This window comes from Canis lupus, chromosome 2, assembly GCF_048164855.1.
Source record: "Canis lupus baileyi chromosome 2, mCanLup2.hap1, whole genome shotgun sequence".
Taxonomy (NCBI): domain Eukaryota; kingdom Metazoa; phylum Chordata; class Mammalia; order Carnivora; family Canidae; genus Canis; species Canis lupus.
The window spans coordinates 77,115,913-77,139,677 of record NC_132839.1 but is presented as its reverse complement, the minus strand read 5'-3'; the positions used below and the strand labels follow the sequence as shown (position 1 = coordinate 77,139,677).

At 35.6% G+C, this 23,765-nt stretch overlaps 1 protein-coding gene across 4 annotated transcripts in view; it reads left to right on the top strand.

Annotated features, from left to right (window-relative positions):
* The window catches only part of DTHD1 (death domain containing 1), a 75,454-nt gene that overhangs the window by 8,049 nt on the left and 43,640 nt on the right, over window positions 1-23,765 (top strand). For 2 of the 4 annotated variants that reach the window (XR_012021981.1, XR_012021982.1), the window contains exons 1-4: window positions 6,780-7,371; window positions 11,570-11,897; window positions 14,399-14,578; window positions 15,659-15,903. Coding sequence is in view for 2 of the 4 variants with exons in the window: in XM_072807913.1 (XP_072664014.1) it covers window positions 4,347-4,617; window positions 6,756-7,371; window positions 11,570-11,897; window positions 14,399-14,578; window positions 15,659-15,903 (1,640 nt within the window). In the remaining 2 variants the exon portion in view is untranslated. Of the gene's footprint in view, window positions 1-3,313; window positions 4,618-6,755; window positions 7,372-11,569; window positions 11,898-14,398; window positions 14,579-15,658; window positions 15,904-23,765 lie in introns of those variants that run through there. The other 2 variants (XM_072807913.1, XM_072807898.1) reach the window with 2 other exon arrangements.

Sequence of the window (23,765 nt, the reverse complement as noted above, 5' to 3'; positions counted from 1 at the left end):
GCAAACTTCTGGGAACAGGGAGTAAGGGGGGGGGTTGGGGAGGTTGAGGAGGTGGGGGGATGTGCTAAAAGTTCCACTATTGATAGATTTTTCTCTTGAGGTGTTCAGTTACTCTAGAGAGGAAACATCTCATCTTCTGCCTGAGAGGTTATGCTTACTGGCACCTGTTCTTAGAACTGAGCAGAACTGTAGAGTGGGACCTCAGTAATTAACATTGTCACATTTTACTTAACCTTTCTCATCATTATAGCACTTCCTTCCATTTCTTGGCTCAGCCTAGGCCTCCTACCTTCCTGCTGCAGCTTCTTCATAGAGAAAAGCTCTAGCTTCCCCTGCATGGCAGAGAGAGTTGTCTGGCTATTTGGGGCAGAGGAACAGATTTAGGAATCTGCCTACACCCAAAACTCAGTTTCAATAACTTGCTTCTATTCCTCACTTTATTCTCACTGTCAGTGGTGCTGGTCGTCTCTAATTCCTGCTACCTTCTGAGATTCCATGGCAAGAACTGGCCTGTTTTCTACTCTATGGGTGCTCTCTTAGTTTGGTTAAGTCATATAACTTGTCCATCTGCTTTTGATCTTCCAAAAGATCAACAAATACAGATTTGTTGTAGACATCTTTTGTGTATTGTAGTATCACCTGTCTTCTTTGTCTTTGGTATTTATATATTATTTATCCTCTTCAGTGGCATTTTGGGAAGAAGCATAGATAGAATATAGATCTAACCTGTATTGTTTAACCAGAAGTCTTAGCTTCAATTTTTACCACTTCTTCTTAAAAAACTTTTAAAAATTGATGAGCACACTGAGAATCCTGTAACAAATTATTGGGGGGGGGGGGCAAAAACAAAACAACTACTTTTCCTACTTCTTCCACACGTCATAGAGTTGTACGAATTTGTCCAAAACAGTTAAAAGATCAACAGAAATTCAACAAGAGTTTTCAAGTGGGGCAAATTCAGTCTGTGCTTACTGTACCAAAAGCTCTGATGTAGGCAACTGCAGGCACTCAAAGAAAATAACAAAATCAGATAACAGGACTCATCACATTGACTCATAGTATCTCAAGCATATGTAACTCTTTTGCTTATATCTGATTTATCAACCATTACTCACTATAAATTCCATGGAAAGTGGCATACCTTGCCATGCTTCAAACTGTGTTGTCCTCATCTCCTGACTAGCATCAACAGGTTATTCAATCTCTTGAGAGTTTTCTTTCTCAGGTAGTAAACAAGTGACGATCCTACTTAACTTAAATTGCATCTCTACTCACTGTGCTGCTTTTAATGTGAAGAACTGTTGATTTTCAACCACATAATGTTTCGTATGAATTCTCGACTGCATGCTAGTTTCTTTCATGTCAGTGGAAGCCCAGAGTTCTCAGTAAAGAAAGTAAAAGAAAGTCTTTGTAGTGATAATAACTAGTAGCCACAATGAAGATGATAATCAGATGTCAAACCCATTAAGATGAATTTTTGCAGTTAACGTCTGTGGGTGTTACAAATCTTGATCGCAAATGTCAGTTCTTTCCATGGTTAGAGATATCAATTCATTTAAAGCAAGAGGCAGGAACATGCAGATGCTTGTTTTAACAAGTAAGTGTAGCATGGCCTGTGGTAGGTCTGACTTTGCAAATATTACATGTTCTTGGGAAGCCAGACAGAGAACAAGTTTGAACTTGAGGGTAGCAAATGTCAACGAGGCTGGAGTATGTTTTGGGTTTTTCCCCCCTACCCTGAGAAAGAATTTTCCCATGTATCTAGAAGGGAAAAAATGTATATTGGTCCAATGTTCAGCATTTCACTATCAGTGATATTCAACACTTAAAATGTGCATGGTGTAAATCTCCATCGATCTCTTCTACTTCATCCATCAGCTGTTTGCTGATGACATTAAAATATGCCAATATTATTCTGACTTTTCTTCTTAATTTCTAGTTCAATTCAAAGAATTGTCCTCAGCTATCTTAAACTCTGAAACTCCTAAATTAATCCAAATATCCATCCATCAAGTCTAATTTTTTCCCTAAATTCCTTAATCCAAAGACTTTTTTTTTACTATCTATTCAGTCATCCAAACTAAAAATCTTTGTCACATTCTGCTACCAACCACAGTTCTTTCATTAATGGCCAATAAATGTTTCTCAAACAAATGAATGAGTGGATTTTCAATTTTTTTGATTCTCTTCCCTCTAATTAATGATTTAATAAATTCCAGTCACTTGACAGCAAACTGCCTCTCAAGGCATCCCCTTCCATTTCCTGTAGTGTTAACACTCTAATATGGGCCCTCAAGCCTCCTCCCTCTCAGATTTCTACCATCTAAATCATCTGCAGCACAGCTTTGGTCATCTTTTAACTTGGTTTAAAAATATTTAATTTCTCTCTTTTGCATGCCAAACAGAATTCCAACTTCTCTTCCTGACTCTCCTCAATTATTAGACTCTTCTCTTGTCACTTCCTCTTTTCAAGTGGGGGCAAATTCAGTCTGTGCTTACTGCATCAAAGCTTTGGTGCTCCTCTGACTCCTTACTGAATCCTCCTCTAAAAAGCCATGCTTTCCTATTTTTTATCACACTGGGGCTGTTTCATAGCTTCATGCTTTTGTGATTATTTCCTATGCTGGATCATGTGATTACTTCCTATGCTGGAATTACTTCCTATGCTGGAATGTGCCTTTTCTCTATTGTCTAGCCTGCTCAAATCCAGAACCTCCTTTAGCCCCTAATCCAAACACTTCCTTGGCCTCTAATTGGAATGATTTTTCTACTCTTCAAACCTTGCATGATCTTTTTTTTCTACTTTTGCTTTATCTCTCATCACCGGCTGAGCTGCATTTTCATATTCTGTTATGTGCCTGCCTCTCTTCCAAGTCCTAAAAGGTTCTAGTCCCAGCACTTACTGCCGAACCCACAGTAAATACTATAGAGAGTCTTTAGAAATGATACTGAATTAAAGCCATTATATACACTATTAACAAAAATTAAATACATATTTCAGGAGTTAAAGAAAAAAAAAAGAAAAGAAAATTGAGTCAAAAAATGTTTAGTATTGAGAAGGTGAAAAATATTTAAACATATGGTCCATGATGTGGTATAAACTCATATCTAAAAAAAAATTGCCTTTTTGGTGAACAGAGGTTTACTGAGCCCCTACTTCTGCCAACTACCGGGCACCTTGCTTCCTTCCACAGTTTCTTTCTTTTTCCTGTAGACTCTTCAAACCATATGCAGCTAGAGTGGTATTTAGGCTTGTGGTATTCATCCATTATTCTTTATTCACTGGATTTTATTTCCTTATCTTGTCTTCCAGGCATCTTGAATGTGACTCTAAGAATCCCAGTGTTAGATGAGATAATGTGAAGCTTTCACCTCATCTGGTACCTCTGAGAGAACATGAGTTGGTCTAGAAGACATTGCCCTCTCCCTTGGTGACATATCAGGGTATCAGGAGAGGGTTTGGAGGGGAGGAAGCAAGTTGTCTTGGGTTTTTCCACACATCCCCATGTTCTCGTGGATCAAGCTCTGTGTTGCAGTGGCCTCGTACACAATATGCCAACTGAAGGGCCAGTATTGACGAGAACTTGTTGCATTTGAACTTTAATTATACATGGTGAAGAGAAAGTCGCTCTTCAGGTTTGCTTTATTTAGTGAAGGGAGAAAATCTAATTTATCTAATTAGAGAAAAATTATCACAGAATAAAGAAGCCAAGCACATATCTCAATCTCACTACAGACTTGACGTATGTATAAATATATGCTAAATAGAGAAAATTGTAAAGACCAGCATGTAACCATACCCAGCTTCAACAATTAAGTAACAGCCCATCTTCATTCATCTGTACACCACTCCCACACTCCAAGATTTTTCTGCAGCAATTCAAACATTATATTATTTCATTCATAAGTATTTTTAAGTATCACATGGGAATCTCATTGGCAATATTGTTAAATAGTTTACCTCTGATTAGTAAAGTTCTCATCCAACTATTGAATCTATATTTTGTTGCCTCAAAACTTGAAAAGCATACAGGGCTTCCCATATGCATATTGAATATGTAAAACTTACATGGCGAGTGGGATTGTGTGAGCTAGTTCTATCTCTGTGATTAATCTATTCTGTACACAATGGCAGCCAGGGTGCTGGAACGCCCCTCCTTTGGTCACCTAGTAACTTTTCACTGGTCAACAAGAAGCTGAATAAACCATTATAATGTGAGAAAGTGCTTGGCTGGCTCACTTGGATCATCTCCTAGATTTTAAGAGAAGTATCATCGCCAAGTTTGAATTTACTGAACCTTTAGGCTTTGCTGGCAGAAAAGAAGCATTCCACTCTTGGAGCACAAATGGATTCAGAGGACATGGGCTCAGGTAGACTAGGCCAAATACTGAAGCAGATTTGGAGACAAAATCTGATGCTAAAGCAGGCCCTCCTGGGTGATAACCCTTGGGAAGGGTCTGGTGGGGCCACTTGGATAGCCACAGTGGTCTTTCTGGGTCAAGAGCTCAGTGGGGCCCTTCACCAACTCTTGGAGCACACTGCAGGGACTCTGCACTCTACCTGCCAGCAGCTGTATGTACTGCTTGACAAGGAGAATCAGTGTATCTGGAGACAAGGCAAGTATTTCTTTTATTTATTCTCTCTCTGAGAAATGTTGATTGAGTAGTCATTTTGAGATGTATGAAGGAGTGTACAAGGAAGGCTAAGATAGAGTCTTAACCACAAAGGACTAACATCAGAGTACAGGAAATAAGGTAAGACAAATGCAAAATAATGCCAGGGACATTAAGGCCAATTCCACTAAAAACTTAGAAAGTTCATTAAGACTTCACAAGCAGGCAAGATTCCATTTTTAGAGTGGGAAATAGGGAATTATGCTAGATCAAATGCTGTATTTAAACTGAAGGTTGAGGAAAGAATTGGATTTATACAGCTGGAAATTAGTATTTTATTTTTTATATTTTTAAAATTTATTTATTCATGAGAGACACAAAGACAGAGGCAGAGACAAAGGCAGAGGAAGAATCAAGCTCCCTGCAGGGAGCCTGATGTGGAACTTGATCTCAGGACCCCGGGGTTACTGCCCTGAGCCAAAGGCAGACAGTCAACCCCTGAGCCACCCAGGCGTCCCTGGAAATTAGGAATCTTGAAGGAGCATTCCAGGCAAGGGTATTATCAGCAGGACCCAAGATTAAAGGTAGGAAATTATCCCTAGTTTGAGCTAGAACAAGCAGTTTTTCTATATTGCAATAAGGTATTCTATTTGTAGAATTATTTGAGCTTAAACTCATTATTGCAAAAACATTAGAAAAACTGGGGTGGGCTGGGCTATTGAATTGGACCCCCCTCCCACACACACTAAGAGGGGAGCAGATTCTTGGGAACAATCCCACTTATGGATGCTGAGAAGTATGGCAGGAAGAACATTGTATCTGATGAATATGATCTCAGACAAGAGTTACTCTAGATGAAAAAATGGGGGTGTCATGAAATCCAACTCTAAAAAATAGAATGCCAAGGCAAGTGGGCAGGTCTCATTGATCAGGGATCCAGGGGATAATGTTAAGAAATTATCTAGAGGACAGTTGGTAGACATCAGGGAAATCTGCCCAAAGACAGCATGACCCAGACCATATCAGCTGGAGCTTATAGGCAGATCTCTAGTCTCTGGAAAGAATTGAATATAGTCCTAGGCAACATATTGAGATAAATATTTATTCATGGAAAGTGATAAGGACACAACTACCAGAGCAGGAGATCAAAATAAAGATGCTCTTAGGTACAAGACAAAAACGCAAGTCAGAATCGTAGCCCAAAGATAAACTCAGCTCATAAACGGGTGGTTTAATGATGATTCTGAAAATCCTGACCTATAGGGCTATAAATTACATATTCCTTAGTTCAGAATTAAATTCTAAACATTGGAGAGTTGCTAAACCTTCAAGAAGTGATCAGATGACCTCAGCTGTGAGCTGTAACTCAGAGGAAGGATGGGCAAAGAAGAGAATGATAGAACATGAGGATGGAGTAAGAGATTATATCAGATCAGATCATGGAAAGGTTTACACCAGAGTGAAGAGGTTTGACTTGGTATAGCAGCCTTTGAGTAGTCAGTGCACATTCTAATCAGAGAATCAAGACGTGTTACAATTAGAGTTATTTTTTGGAAGACTAATTTGAAAATTGTAAATGAATAAGCTCAGCAGGAGGAATAGTGTAAACTTAACTTAATTCTCATAGCAGCCAACCAAGTACCTAATAAAATATAGCATCTGCAACAGTAGAAATAATGTAGCTATGGTATGCCAGCTCCCCAAGTCTCATCTGAAGGGTTTTTGCTGAATTTCAGACAAATAAGTATAAGTGGATCACTGATAAACAATATAGTACAAAAGAGAAGGAACAATTCTCAAAATCATCAAGGAATGATTGAAGGAGATGTTGACTTCAATTGAAGAATTTTATGAATGTGAGGGGACCATGGTATCTGCCTTCAAATAATCAAAGCATTTTCATGAGCAGGAGAAACTAGACTTATCCTGACACTGCAGTAAAGAGCAATTTGTCCCCAATTCCTGAATGTATTTAAAGAGTAACAGTTGTACCAAGGACTTCTCCTTCAGGAGGAAGATAGGCTTAAATGCCTGGTAAGGGTCTTGGTAGGTTTCTATCTTGCTGTACCTCCTTTGATGTCAGTGGAGAAATATAATTTGATTCAGTTTCGTATTTTATTTTTTTATGTATCTATGTGCAGAAATCTCTACTTTCATAGACTGCCTCATGAAAATAAATGGATATTTGGGGAGCACTGCTACACTTCTAAAGAAAGAAGAAAAAGAGATGTGTAATTTATGCGGCATGCATGATGAATGTACTCCACTGCAGACAATGTCCACCATTCACAATATCAAAGCAGCAGACATTGCTGCAAGAGGAGAACAAAATGTCATAGAAACAGCTACTGTTTCTCCCACAAATGGAGAGCAAAGTCCTTATACAAACCAGGTCCAATTAAAAAAAAATAAAGCACATATGAGTTCAGAATCAGTGGGGGAAAAAAACAATACATCATTGAATAGAGATGTAACAGAGCAAGGGGAGTCACAGAACAAAATGTTCCCAGATAATGCAGAAAATGAAGATGATAAACAAACAGAACACATGACTGTTGAGAACATAAATGGCAACAGGGAAGAGATGCATGACATAATCCAGACAACAGAAAGAGAAATTCAAGAGACCTCAGAAGGCCCAAGAGAAGAGATTACCACATCCTCAATAACATGTGATATCTCCGGCAAATATCTGAATAGTCTTCTTTCCAATGATTCAGAGAGTCTAAAGCAAAAGAATAACATAATGGAAAAAGAGTAAGTAAATGCAATGTGACAGGTGCTTGTATATGTCTACTGATAGGTGTATTTCTGTAGTTATTATACATAGTATTTATATATGACTAGAATTTTATATTTCACTTCAGATCTCCAAAAGAAATTGTGAATCAATAATTTAGCTTAAATTAGTCCCAGTAAAATTTAAATGACTGCTATTACTAATATTTTTTTTTATAATTTTAGGAAACAAACTTTGTTTCTTTAAAGAAAGAGGAATTGACTATAGGAGAAAGTGGTTTAAGTGAACAATTGTCCAGAACGTGAACACTCCTCTAAATCACAACGTTTTCAATTATAATAAGAAAAAAATGGGAGGCTATGGAGAGTTCGAATACTAGAAAAGCATTTTCTAGCCTTAGATTTATTTTAGCTATATCCTCAAATGAATTCTCACATTTATTTATTTATAAATGATCATAAATTCTTAACCTGTGTCTGTAGACTCTGGGGGGCAGGGTAAGCTTTAAGCAGTTTTTAAAACTGAGTGTATATTTTCACACCTATTTTATTTCCTTGGGGATGGTCCAGCGCTTTTACCAGATTCTCAAAGAGCCCATGACTTCAAAAAAAGAAAATGTTGAAATTGACAGATACACTTCATGAATTATCTCCCTTATACAAGGGGATAATAATCTCTATTTGTCCAAATAAAACATAAAATAAAATAAAATATTCACAGCCATAGTTTTCCTACAAAGATCACGCCCTTAGAAGGCAATGAGGAATAATGATAAAAATCATTGCTTTGGGAATCAGACTACCTTAAATTTTATCTCCTGTTTTTTTTTTACATACTAGTGTTGTAACCCTTGGGCAGCTTGCTTCATTTCTTAGCCTATTTTCTTCTTTGTAGAAATAATATATACTTCCTGGGATTATTTGGTAAGATCAAATGAGAAAATCACGTAAAGGGCCTTGTACCACACCACTCTGCAGATGTTCAGATGTTCGAGCTGCGCTGAATGTTTGTATTTGATTTCACTCTCAACAACCCTCACTTTCTCTACCTCCCACATGCTTCCAGCCTTCATGTAACCCCTTTCTGCCGTGATGTTCTTTTCAGGTGTAAAATACCATTTGCACACCACAACTGAGTCTTCAATCTCAAGCAGCTCGTTTTGCTATTTTGACCTTAGTTATCTCATCAATAAAATGAAGAGGTTGAGTGGGGTTAGCTGTGAGGTCCCTACAGGGCTGAGAATCTAATGACTTTTATGGATGTCATCGACGTACATTCAGTGCATGAAAGACCCCATAGTTCCAAAGAATTACTGCCTCTGCGAAATAAGCATTAAGTTAGTTAATGTGAAGTTGTCCATTTTATTTGAGAAAAACATTAACATTTCATATTCGCACATTCAGAAATGACTCAAAGCATCAGCTAATGAGTCACTGCTGAACCACTCCCTCTACTACCTCCCTTAGGTGTTCCCCAGTTTGTGATTTCCTCTTCTTAGCATCCAAACCAATTGTGCTTGGCTTGCATAAGTATACAGATGACTACTCCTTTCAGTCCTTTGAGCCAGAAAGCCATCAGGCTACTTAAAATATGTGTGTCATCAACAAGACCTCACTAGCAATCTGTTGTGATTCTTCCCTGGAGAGCTTTCTGTGAGAAACCTATCTCTCCTAGTGTCCTTGTCCCAGTGTGTATAGACTCAAAGGGAAACAAGAGTAACATAAACCAATCTGATTACTTTAGCTGCTGGACTAGATCTATTTGACTAAGGCTAGAGAAGTGGAAGCATTTACAGGTCTCTTTACTCAGTCCATCTATCTGTCTTTTAGAAGAGTGTATGCAGATAGTTTCCAGGGCACAGAAGAAAATAATTTTTGAAGTTAATACAAGGCTGGGCCACTGTATTCTCTATTAAACAATTCAGAAATTGTTTCACACTTTCTGTAGTACCATTATCACCATCATCAGAGAATATACAAACAGATCAATGTACTGGGTAGCTTTCCTTCTAACTTGACAGGTTCAAAATTATAAATATAAATAAATAAACTCCTCTATAATTTCAACATTTTTAAAAGATATCTATGTTAAAGGGCATTGTAAAATTCAATTTACTAAGAGTTGAAAAATAGTTAAAACCTGATTATTCTCGAACGGGGTATTCATGCTAAATTTTTATTGATGCTCTCATTTATCTTTGACATTCCCAATACTTCAATCATTTCACTAATAAGAAATGAGAAATATTGAGAAGAGGAGAAACTCAAGCTGATAATTTTAATGTAAAGACCTACCTTATGGAGCATGCATTTTATGCTAACCCCCTATTATAAGAAGTTTAAATATTTCATCTCATTCCATCTTCATAGTATTATGGATTAGGTATTAGTTTTAGTTTGTAATAGATGAAGAAGCCAGTGCTTTGGAATGATTTTTTTTAATATTTTTTAAAATTTTTATTTATTTATGATAGTCACAGAGAGAGAGAGAGAGAGGCAGAGACACAGGCAGAGGGAGAAGCAGGCTCCATGCACCGGGAGCCCGATGTGGGATTCGATCCCGGGTCTCCAGGATCACGCCCTGGGCCAAAGGCAGGCGCCAAACCACTGCGCCACCCAGGGATCCCCTGGAATGATTTGAGTATATTATGTCAGAGTTTGGGCTTTTGTACTAAATACAGATGGATTTGATTATTGATTCTGTGACTTACCATTGGTATGAGTTTCAACAAGTAAAATTTTCTAAGCCTCAGTTTCTCTATTTTAAAAGGTGATGACAATAATACCTGCCTAACTCCCTAAAGAGGATTAAATGAAACAACTTGTAACCTAAAACCTGAGCACCTGGCTGGCTCAGTCAGTAAAACATGTGACCCTTGATCTAGGGGTTGCAAATTCCAGCCCCCCATGTCAGATAGAGAGATAACTGAAAATAGTATTTTTTTTAAATGAAACAATGTATAACCTAAAATCTAGCCCATAGAGAGAGCTAAAATATTGGCTATTTTAATAATTATTATTGATGTTTAAGGTCAAACAAATAATGATTGATCTCAAATTTGAATTCAAATGTTTAAGATTCTAAAAGCTTTGGCAAAGGTGATAGTTATAAAAAGCAAGAGTATGACAAATGGTCAAAAGAGGCTTTTGTATTGATTCTTCAAAGATTGTGAATATTTTGCTTCTAATTATCCTTATTAAGCATAGGTTCATAGTACTTTTGTACCTTTCTCAGGTTTTCTAAAAAACATGGTAAGTATCATCATTTGATATAATGTGTTTGGATAATTCCAATACCAGATATATATTTATCCCCTTTCCTCAAAATTTAGTAAATGATTCAGGAATTAGTATGTGGTTTATCAAGAAGCATTAGTAATATTTAGATTCATATTGTAAAGTGAACAAAACAGACATCAACCACATAAATAATAATAGCAACTTCAATAGTAACAATAGTAATAATAACTCATGTATAGAATACCTACTATATGCCAAGCACAGCTTTTTGTTTTGTTTTTTTTTCAAGCACAGCTTTTTAATTAATTAATTAATTAATTAATTATTTTTTAATTTATTTTTTATTGGTGTTCTATTTACTAACATACAGAATAACCCCCAGTGCCCGTCACCCATTCACTCCCACCCCCCGCCCTCCTCCCCTTCTACCACCCCTAGTTCGTTTCCCAGAGTTAGCATATACTAGTTCATTTAATTCTCACAACCTTCTTATGAGACAGATATCATTTTATTATAATTTCACAGTGAACAAACTGAGGCACAGAGAGGCTGAGTATCCTGCCAAAGGATACAGGGTTAATAAGTGGAAGAATTGCGATTCACACCAAGACAATGTGGCTCTAGAGTTTGTGCTTATTTATTTATTTATATTTGTTTTATATTATATTTTTTTCAATTATTTTATATTTTTTCAAATTTTTATTTGAATTCTAGTTAGTTAACATATAGCGTAATACTGGTTTCAGGAGTAGAATTTAATAATTCATCACTTAGGTACAGCACCCAGAGCTCATAACAAGTGCCCTCTTTAACACCCATCACCCATTTAGCCCATCCCCTGCTCGCCTCCCTCCATCAACCCTGTTTGTTCTCTATAGTTAAGAGTATTTTATGGTTTGCTTCCCTTTCTTTTGCATTTAGCCATTTAGTACATAAACCAAATAATTGGAAAAATTATGTCTTTTTTTCCCTGCAGGTATTTTGATATGCTGAGTGATAGCAGCCCCCAAGTGTCTTGTTATATTACAGCACCATCATATATTCTACAATATCTAGAATGCCGGATAATTAACAGCATGAGTTCTTTAATAGTGAGTGATAATGAAGAGTTGGTCAGTAATGTCATCACTGTTGAGTGCTCAGATACGGAAAAGAAAATTCCATTTCCAATATGCATTGCAATTCCATTTACTGCACGTTACAGGGGAAATTACAGAGACATCATGGTAAAAATGTCTGACATAAACCTTCAATCAAGTTACCTAACCCCAAATTCACTGGAAGGAATGAGAGGAAGTTATAAGGTTGGTAAATCCTTGGCTACATCTACATTTGCTATTTGACTCCTCTACTAAATATTACTTAGACTACCAGATTGTGGATAGATGTAATTGCTCATCAGTAGCAAATGGAAGGGTTGATTAGATTAATGCTAGTGAACTCACAGAGTTTTTGCTATCTTTTGATCTTTATGATCAAAGAATAGAAATTATTGGCCAAACTTAGGAATGAAGAATGTGGGTCCAGGACCCAGTAAATGTTGTATTTTCTCCCGGGAAACAAAATTTAAATCATGGCTTAATGAATGTCATGCCTTAAACTAGCATTAGACTAACATTTGTAATGTGATAGACTCTGCCTAAGTTTAAGAACATTAGAATCCTCGGGTGATACTAGCTATATTTTTATCATTCATCAGTTGGAAAAATATGCAAAAAAATATGAACAATTGTATGTGTGTGCCTTGCCTCCTTATAGTTTTTAAGTCTATAGATTGTGCCTGATTCATACACAGAAGACAGTATATGTGGTAGTTAGGATGTGGGTTGTGGAGGAAGATTAGCTGGGCTTGAAATCTGGTTCCTGCACTTCCCTGCTGTTAGTGTGGGTAAATTATGTAACCTTTCCATGACTCAATGTCGTTATCTTGAAAAATGAACACAATATTAGTGTCTACCTGATAGGGTCATAGGGATTAAATGAGTAAATTCACTTACAAAAATAAAATGAAACCTATAAACATGTGTTAGCAGTTAATACATTACCATTTTTCATGGTAAACTATCATAATAACTCAGGGTTTCTCTATGGTCACAAATTCATGTTTTGATGACAGTTATAACAGTTATTAAACTTAGCATACAGTTGATGGGAACTAAGGTTCTTCCGTGGGACACTGAATTTATTTATAAACAAAATATTTGTCTTTTTAGTTTTATGTAAGTCGTCATTATTTGAAGTCAAAGGCAAGGAATAAATATTTTAAAATTCCACTAAAGAAGAAATTCTCTATATCTCTTCTTTTTCTTTTTTTGAGTTACAGACAAGGAGACAAGGTTATACGGTAGACTATGAAAGCTAAGCCTATTCTAATTACTTATTCCAATTCATGTCACTAACATATTTTATATTTAGTCTAGAAAGCCTGTATGTCTGGTCAGCATTGCCCTTGACTGTGGTTTTTTAAATCTTGATCAGTCTGTGTGATTGTCACTGTTGATAGTGCATGTGACTTTCACAAAGTGAGCAGGCAAGATATTTTGTAAATGGATCATCAGAGCAAAATGGAAAACAAAATAAGAGGACCATTGTCTACTGGAAAATATAAGAGCATATACTTTTTATAGTTTTCTAATGGTAGTTATCTCTATTTTTAGCTCAAAAAATTTTAAACTCTGGATTCCTTCCAAAATTTTATGCAGTTCATACGACATTTAAGCATTCTAATTCTGGAGTCAGATAAACAAACCATCATCAGAGTTCTGTTCATGACACTCCCCTGCTTAAAAACACTTCCGGTTCCCAGCATCTGCCAAATGTGCTCTAAATGCACAATCCACTCTCAGTTCCGGGAGGACATTTCTTTCTTACCTCTCAACATTTTCCCTTCAGCCAATGAATAACATTCATCACACCCTGAATTTTCCCAACAGCAGATTCACGAAGTGATATTGTGAAATGTCTTCCTTAGTCAGTTTTCAAATGATAGATTATTTTCCATTGTGATTGTCCCTGAAATGTTTATGTGTGTGTCTACATGATTATCCACTCATGCTGGGGTGGAGCCCGGCTGGTGTTTGGGGAAACATGAATAGATCAAATGACTTTTAAGTCTTCCTCTTCATTTTAAGCTTTGGTGATTACACCAGTAGATAATTTTGTTTTCCTTTATGTACCTAGTTCCTTTTTGTGTGATAACAAAGCTTGAATACATGCCTGCAAATATGCATTACAAATTTAAATGTCACTACATAAAAATGAAACACAAATGTCTCTTTTCATTTGGGAGTCATTTGCTCCCACTGCACGAAGGAGACAAATAGAGAAAATGACTTTACTAAGAGATTGTGAGTTGTTTCAGAAGGAAGAAATTGCTGACAGAACAGGTGTTCTAGCTTTGGATAAACTACCCAAATAATGAAATTTGGAATTCCCTAAAACAGTATTGAATTTTCTGGCTAAAGGCCAATATTTAAAGTTTATCCTGGTAAAGGAAGATAGGATTCCAAAAACAGTTAATATTTGTGAAAACATGAAATGTGAGTGTCCATTCACTATACATTTTTGGGGGAATTTAATTTAAATTTACAAATATATTTATTTCTCTCTTTTCTGTTGTGTAGTTCCAATTTGAGAAATTCATATTTACTTCTACTTCATTTCATTTCATGAAATGACCATCCCTTTGGGGTTAATGAAACCTTTCAACTGTGGGAGATTACAGGAACAGCAGGTAGTGTACGTACAGCAGATACTCCTAGAACAGTGCTGGGTTAATGTCCTTTCATGTTCTCAATCCATACAGGGGGCCTGTGCTGAAGTGAAAGTGTACACGTTGGGTATCTTTTCTGTTGTGTCTTGTTTAAAGAAAGAGTCCTTCACAGTAACAAAGAAGGGCCTTACTCTTAAGCCAAGCATGGATTCCCGAGTGTCCTTAAATTACCCTCCAGGAGTTTTTGGCTTGCCAGTGCTGGTACAATTAAAGGTAAATATTAAAAACCGGTGAGTTTCTTCTCATAGATTTTGTGAGTCATCAAACATGGTCCAAAAGGGATAAAGAAGGTACAACTATTTAGTATACTCGTAAGTAAATTCTCTTATACTTTAAGTGACCTAATATCCAGTGTCATCAGTGATAAAGTGATGATTTGGAGCATAGTGAATCTCATTCCAAAATAAATCCCTGCTTTATTTGAAAGCTTTCTCAGCCACGTTTGTGTATGTGTGTGTGTTTCTTAATGATATTTATTGACAAAAACATATTTTGAATATCTATGATAGAACTGATGCCAGACGTTGGGACATTCATAGGAGTCACGATTTACATCTGAGAGGAGGCAAACAGGAAGCTAACAATTAAAATATTTATGACTATGAATATTTGGTTATATTTAATGATAAAACAGCCCTTTTCTGGAATGAGGACTTAATATATACAAACACTATTTGCAAGGTATACACAAAATATACTGGAACATAATTGTACATTTTAGAAGATACACATTCTCAATGTTTTCTGTCTTTGCAGCTTTGATTCTTCCCCATGTTCTCTTGTTTTTCTGTTATTGTAAGTTGTTAGCAAAGAAGAAAAATTAGGGAAGAAACATATTATGGGCAATGTATTCATAAGTATTTTCCATAAACTTTGAAATTTTAGAATCATGCTATTTTTATTAGACATTCTTATGTGAGAGGAAACAAATAAATACAGTCTTGTTTTTCTAGTTTTTAAAGATCACTTGGTCTAACAACAGTTCTAATTAGAAATTATGTAAAATGTCTAATTTGTTTTCTAGGTCATTTTGTTGCCTACAATTAAGAGTGCTTCTCAGTTATTTATAACACAGGATAGGAAACCTAGATTTCAGGAAGACTTTGTATAAGGGGGACCAAATGCTGTGCTTTTAAAATAAATTAATGCAGTATTGATTCTAGTCAACAATGCATAGAGAAATATTTAAAATTAAGTTCTATCAAATTTTCAGAAAATTCGCTTAGATATATGCTGATACTTTGCATCTTTGCTATTAAAGTATATGAATATATGTATTTTCTCTTTATTTAGGTCCAACCAGTTGATCCATCTTTGGTGACATATTTAAAAACACAGCAAGATACTTCCTACCCGATAGTATCCACAAGCCCTGTGATCCATGTTAAACACCCATCAATACATCCTTTCCAGAAGCCAGTCACTGTATTCCTACCTTGTTCTCCACACCCTGATAAAAAGACTCTTGGTTCTGAGATAGACCCTAAAAGAACGGCCAGTGCCACAACAAACAGGATCATACCTTTATACCTCAACCGGTGAGTTAAATCCTAATATTTCTGACTGACTTGATGATAAAGAAAGAAATGTAAATAATTGAAAAATGTAATTCGATGTCACATACTTAAATATCAGTATTAAAACGCTATGAAACGTTTTAATTTAGAAATAAAATATTGTAGATCCACAAAAGGTAATGATTTTAGCTGCAATGGTCCCAAATATATACTTTATGATGAGGTTGATACAGAAGAGGTAAAAAGTAATCCTTGGTTTCAAAGAAATTATGATATGGTTGATTATAAAGATGTGGTGTGGTGATTTTAATTTCATATTTAAGAGTGTTCTGTTAATGTAGGAAAAGGATTAATCTAACTTTTCTGAAACAAATTAAATTTTAGCCTGGATTTGCCATATAGGTGGATTCTTTCCTAATTTTTATGATTAAATAAAATTCCCACCAATAAGATAAATATACATATTAAATTACTAGCCAGAAATGAAATTCTAAAGGACATAGTAACAAAAAGGATACACAAAACAATCTTGATCTTAATTACTGTTGTTTCATTTAATATTTGTTTTCTTTTCCTAATGAAAAAGGTAGAAAGGAACTTTGTTATTCTTCAAAGGATTTTTTTTTCCCCTCTGAAAAACTGGGAGAGAAACAACTTCAGACATTGAAGTGAAAAACTACTGTTAATTGAGAAGCTACTGTATGCCAAGCTTCCTGTGTATATTGTCTTATCTAATCTCCCCACCACCTTATCTGCATTTTATTAGTAAGAAGACTGAAACCCAATGAGATTAAGAATTTGTACAAACACTTATATCTACCAAGTGGTACAATCTTGGATGCACCCACATGTCTCTAGATCTACTCGTGACTCTGTGTAGCCATCAATTATTTAGTTTGAAGTTGCAAGGCTAGAAATTGAGAAGTAGATTATTTGTTCTTTCCCATTATGTTTGCAATTTAGAGCAATAGTAGAATATTAGGCTGTGGCTGGGAGAAGAAATTAAGTTTTCCCTTGCGTTAGAAAAGTGAGAAAAAACATACAAATATATATGTGATCCAGTTATATATACTTCTACTACTTGGAGATTGAGCTATCTATCTATCTATCTATCTATCTATCTATCTATCTATCATCTATCTATCTATCATCTATCAGTGGCAATTTAGTTAATCCACATCCCTGTGTATCATGGTAAAGTAAGATTTAAAACCAGAGATATTCTGGAGCTTCCAATTTAAAATGTACCCAGTCTAATAGAGTAAGACATTCTTTTTAAAATATTCCCTGAAATACATACTACATATATTTATATATATATAATATATATACATATATATATAATATACATATATTTTTTAAGACAAGAACTTAATCTTTAAAATGGATTTTTACCAGTAACCTGTTGCTAGAAACTGGTATTTCTACTGTATATAGAGGATGGATGGCAAAGGATAAATAAAAATAATTTGTGACTGATATGTACTCAACATCATAAAACAAAGCAGCTCCATTTGCAAGAAAGATGATAGAAAAATAATTTGTCCATCCCTTATTGTCTCTTCCCATAGTCTGAAAAATATAAATTTATCTCTGCAATGCACGGATATCATTTTTTGAAACTGATTAGATCAGTGTTCCTTTGCCCCTCTTTTGCTATATTTCCATATCCCTCAGAAGTGACAGAGTAGAATGCAGAAAGAAATTGGAGGCATGATTTTTCATTGTCAAAAATGAAATTCCTACAAGTATAGGGATAAGTGTAAAGACAATAAGAGCCCTAGTAGAAATCATGCTGAGGGAGGCATATTTTAATACATTTAATCGATTCAAAACATTTCAATCCTAGCTATCCCAGGTAGTAGAAGATTACACATGACAATCCAGATAAATTATACTCAGTAAAAATAATTAGACACTGAAAATTGATTTATAAATTATGCACATGGATCTGCTCTCCAGATCTAAAAGAGATTCAGGTGGCTATCAAACTGGAAATACATCGATAAATTTTCATTCAAGAGTAAGGGGAAAAAAAACCCAACTCCAATCCTACATGGTTTCTCAAGGGAAAAAAAAATTAATGCTAATCAAAAAGAAAGATTTCAAAAGCAAAACAAAAACATCAAAAAACAAACTATAGAAATAAGGATAAAGGACATCATCCTGATGTTTCACAGTAACTTGAATAATGAGAATCACAGTTACCTGGAGAGTATTGTGGAAATCTATTTTGGAAATTTAGTAGTATCCAGTAAGCAAAATTTCTGAGAAGCAGAAAGCCATCAGGATAGATCAGAAAAACACAAGAGGACAACAGGATGAGATACAAAGATAACAAGCAGAGATGAAAAGGGACCAAGGTATGATAAGAAATCATTTGAAGTGATGTCACCTAATAATTATGGGTGCCATCAAAGGAGCAACAAAAACAACCATAAAAGAAGCAATAATCAAAGGCATAGTTGAATTTAATTTCCTGATGTTGATTAAAGCCTTGACTTAGAAAGTGCTGATTGATTACTAGATACAATTATGAAAAAAAACCCAACACATACATAAGCATAACACAGAAAATTGAAATGTTCATTTAAATAAAACATAATTCTATAACAATCCATTCGGCAGAAACAGGTTAAGTGAAAAGGAATAAAATCAATCTTGCCTCAGTCTCATTCATAAAAGCATAAGAGCAGAAAGGAAAAGTTTATATGTCAAAGGATAACAGAAAAAAAAACAAGAAAACAGCATGGTGGTGTTAAAAAGAAAAGGTGATAGAAGTAAAATCTTCAGGTATCTTCAAAGAAGTTTAAATGGCTTAAACATAATCTACACTGTTGTTCATCTTGCGTAAATCTTTAATATTTTAACATCTCCTTTGTTCATCTTACATAAGTCTTTAATATTTTTAACACCTCCTATGTTATATTCGAGGTGATTTTCTTAGATTTGTCATATATATATATATATATATATATATATATATATATATATTATCAGTTGTTTCAACTGTTCAGTTCACTCGTTGTAATCCTCATTTCTAAAAGACTATTGGGGGATGCCTGGGCAGCTCAGTGGTTGAGCATCTGCCTTGGGCTCAGAGCATGATCCTGCGTTAGGATCTAGTCCCCCATCAGGCTCCCAGGAGGGAGCCTGCTTCTCTCTGCCTATGTCTCTTGTCTCTCTCTGTGTGTCACTTATGAATAAATAAAATCTTTAAAAAAATAAATAAAAAGCTATTGGCATATTTTAGAAATCTTATTTTCCCCAAGGTGATCTGTTTTTCATTATGCTATTTCTTTCTTTATCCCTTTAATCATTGTAAACATACTCATTTTATGGTTTCATTAAGATTATTCTATCACCTACCTATTGACATGATGTTTACTATTATCTATTAGCATGGTGTAATCTAGTACATTGTCTATAATGCTGGTTCTATCCTTAGAAATTCATTTCCAGATATTGATAATGATTTTTAGTGAGATCAACTTTTCTTCTCTTCCCTCCTGCCAAGAGCTGCTATGTGTTTATGTCGATTTCTTGAGCCAATGTTTGAAGAAAGTTTGGTTGGTTTTGTTTTTACTCATTTCATGGCCAGTGCTGCCCTTCTGGGATTCCAGTTTTATGACTAAGTTCCAGCTATAAGCTAGAGGCTGTATCTAATGTACCTGATAATATGTTAAGCTGTAGCTCCCACACACCTGGTGTGTATGCATGGTTGGTGGGGCAGGGTATGTGTGTGGAGGAGGCTGATGAGGATAGGAGTATCCATAGAATCAGTTGCTCATGTTCCTTAGGGAGAGAAGAGAATTCTAGCTTTCTGAGATTATTTTTTTTTAAGATTTGATTTATTTATTTGAGAGAGAGCATGAACACGAATTGGGGGGAGGGGCAGAGGAAGAGGGAGAAGCCGACACCCCACTGAGCAGAGCGCCCTCTGGGGCTGCATCCCAGAACCTGGAGATCATGACCTGTACTCAACGCAGACACTTAACCGTCTGAGCACCACAGGCACTCTTAGCTTTTTGAGATTTTTGTTTGTTTCCAACTTTTTGAGATTGTTTTGTTTGTTTCTTTTAGCTTTTGAGTTCCTCTACCTTACTCCCTGTGTGTCTATGTGTGTGAGAGAGACTTTTGTCCAGCATTCCTATGTAGTGGGAAGATGGCCATTTGTCATCAGTTCAATTGGCCAAAGTACCAATTTCTTTTTTCTTCTCCGTTTCTTTGCTATATATGCTCTCTCTGTTAGAAAATCCTTTTTCTATCATGATTAGGTGAAGAACTCTGGTTTATTCTGTAAGTGGTAGCTCAACCCGTTCCTTATCTATCAAGACATTCTAAGATCTCCAGGAGGGATTGATTTTTTCTCTCTTTGCATCAGTCCTATTCTTTGTGTACATCCCATATCATACTATAGTATTATTAAATTCTCTTTTCCATTTAGCATCACTCAGCACAAGTACAACATAGTAGGTGCTCAAAAAACGTTGCATGAATTAAATAAATTAATGAATAAATTTTTGGAAATGTAAATAGTATTAGTAATCCTTCTGTACTTTTTAACAACGTTAAGTTAGTATTTTATAATACGCTCTGTTGTTATTAGTGCTAGATATGGTAGATGCATTTTCTCTATCCAGTGGAACATAAGCCAGTAAAATGAGACCCTCTATTAGCTGTTTATTTAACATACTTTTACCATAGGGTGAAAAAAGTTGAACATTTTCTATGGAAATGGAACATACTGAAGCATTCTATGCCTCATAAAATAAAAAAGACAAAAACTAGCTGATCCAAAACATAGTCTAAATATTAAGAATTAGAGGTCTTTAGTCCATCACATTCCTTTATGTCTGAATGATTCCTGGAAAAAGACGAGAGTCGTTTCATTATAAGCCAGGAAAGATTTCTTGACACTAATGAAAGGTGAAATTAATTTATTAAATAAAAACTTATTCTGTATTATGTAAGAAATATTTTAGAGAGTTAGATGGGAAAACATTTTGCTTTTGCAAAATGCCATGTCTGCATAATGCTATTGGTTTTAAGATTATCTTGTTCAAATATAATATGTGAGTCATACACAAGAATATTTGTAGAGGCACCTGGGTGGCTCAGTGGTTGAACGTCTGCCTTTGGCTAAGGTCATGATCCCAGGGTCTTCGGATTGAGTCCCACATTGGGCTCAGTGTAGGGAGTCTGCTTGTCCCCCAGCCGATGTCTCTGCCTTTTTCTGTGTCATGAATGAATAAATAAAATCTTTAAAAAAAGAATATTTGTAAAGTTGATGTGTCATATCACATAAGAATAAAATAGACAAGTTGGTAAAACTACTATGTAACTTAAGAAATTGAAAAGAAACTATTCCCCAGAATAGCCAACACAGAAGAACAGAGTTGGAAAGGGGGCACTACCTGACTTCAGGACTCACTATAAAGCTAAAGTAATCAACGCAGTGTGGTATTGGTGAAAGACTAGGCAAATAGATCAATAGAGCAGAATAGAGATCCCAGAAATAGATCTGCATATACATAGTCAACTGATTTTTGACAAAGGAGATAAGGCAGTGCAATGGAATAAAGACAGTCTTTTGAACAAATGGTACTGGAACAAGTGGATGTCCATATGCCCCCTTCCTCCCCTCCGAAAAAGTCTAGACACAGACCTTATAATCTTCACATAAATTAACTCAAAATGGATTATAGACATAAATGTAAAATGCAAAATTATAAAACTCCTAGAAGATAATATAAGTGAAAATCTAGATGACCTTGGGTATGGCAATGACTTTTAGATACAACACCAAAGGCATAACACATGAAAGAAATAATTGATATGCTGGACTTCATAAAATAAAAAAAAAAAATTCTGCTCTGAGAAAGACAATATCGAGAAAATAGGATGAACCACAGACTGGGAGAAAAATATTTTCAAAAGACACATCTGATAAAGGACTGCTTTCCAAAATATACAAAGAACACTTAACAATAAGAAACAAAAAACCTGATTTAAAAATGGTCCAAAGACCTTACCAGACACCAAAGAAGATCTATGGTTGGCAAATAAGGATCTGACAAGATGCTCCACGTATGTCATCACTGAGATGCAAATTAAAACAAAATGACACGTCGATACACATCTATTAGGATGGCCCGAATCCAGAATACTGACAACCTAAAATGCTGGTGAGGATGTGCAGCAGTGAGAATTCTTATTCATTGCTGGTGGGAATGCAAAATGGTACGTATACTTGGGAAAACCGTTGGTTTCTTACAAAACTAAACACACTCTTTTCATAAGCACTTCTTGGTATTTATCCAAAGGAGTTCAAACCATGTCGACACTAACACCTGCATATAGATATTATAGTAGATTTATTTATAGTTGTCAAAACTTGGAAGCAAACAAGATGTCCTTCAGTGGGTGAATGGATAAATAACATCCATACAATAGGAAATCACTCAGTACCAAAAATAAATGAAGTCTCAAGCCAAAAAAAACAAGGAGGGATCTTAAATGTGCATTGCTGAGTGAACAGGCCAATCTGAGAAGGCTACACACCATATGGTACATACTGTATGACATTTTGGAAACGGCTAAACTATGGAGAAAGTAAAAAGATAAGTGGTTGCCAGAGGTTGGAATGCAGGAGGAACAAATGGGCAGAGTACAGAAGATTCTGGGATCCCTGGTGGCACAGCGGTTTAGCGTCTGCCTTTGGCTCAGGGTGTGATCCTGGAGACCCGGGATTGAGTCCTGCGTCGGGCTCCCTGCATGGAGCCTGCTTCTCCCTCTGCCTGTGTGTCTGCCTCTCTCTCCCTGTGTCTCTCATGAATATATAAAATCTTTAAAAAAAAATAGAGAAGATTCTTAGGGTGGTGAAAACACTCTACATGATATTATGATGGGTACAGGTTGTTCTGTATTTGTTCTAACCTATAGAATGTACAACATGAAGAGTGATTCCTAATGTAAACTATGGACTTTGGGTGATTATGATGTGTCAATATAAGTCCACCAATTTTAAGAAAAGTACCACTTTGATGGGGGATATTGATAATGCAGAGTCTATACATATGTGTGGGTAGGAGATAAATAGGAAATCTCTATATCTCCCTCTCAATTTTGCTGTAAGCCTAAAAACTTCTATAGAAAAAAAAAATTTAAAAAGGAACTATCTTCAAAAAGTTCCCAGCGATGTCTATTTCTACTTGTGGAACCTTGGAACAGATATTTTATTATCTTCAGAAAAACCTGAGTACCTTTAGCTGTGTGGCATTAAGGCATTTATCTCAGAATAACGTGTCGGGGCACTACTGGACCTGAGAAAGGCAGTCTGGAGTGGACATCTGTTGTGTTGTCGCACCAGCCACTTTATTTTTTGGGAACTGTATCACAAATTCTGGAAATTGTTCTTTCCATCTATGTGGATATAATGGGAGTTCTCATGTTTTTCAATGTCCCTGTTAATTATAACTGAACACTTGACACAAATGGGGCAATTATAATTCCCTTAATGCCTGGAATCTTGATATGGAAAAAGTCTTGAACTCAAGAAATAGCATGGTCAATTATTCTTGAATAAACAAATTGATTTAATAAATGTTGATTATGTGTTATGGAACTCTTAGTACATCAGGATGTCCTGTGGAGTGTGATCAAGGGCTATTCACTTTAGATAATACTATAATACTAGTGAAAGCCTGCTAATAGCATATGGAGAAGGAAGAGTTTATTTGCAAAGTTGTTAAGAACAGCTAGGATAAATAAAGTTACTGCCAAATCATTTAATTTCAGGATGAAGTAGAACTATTATCACAACAAAGTCCAAATTTGAGCTAATGAATGTGTTAACTAGCTTTACTATAATAATCGTTTTA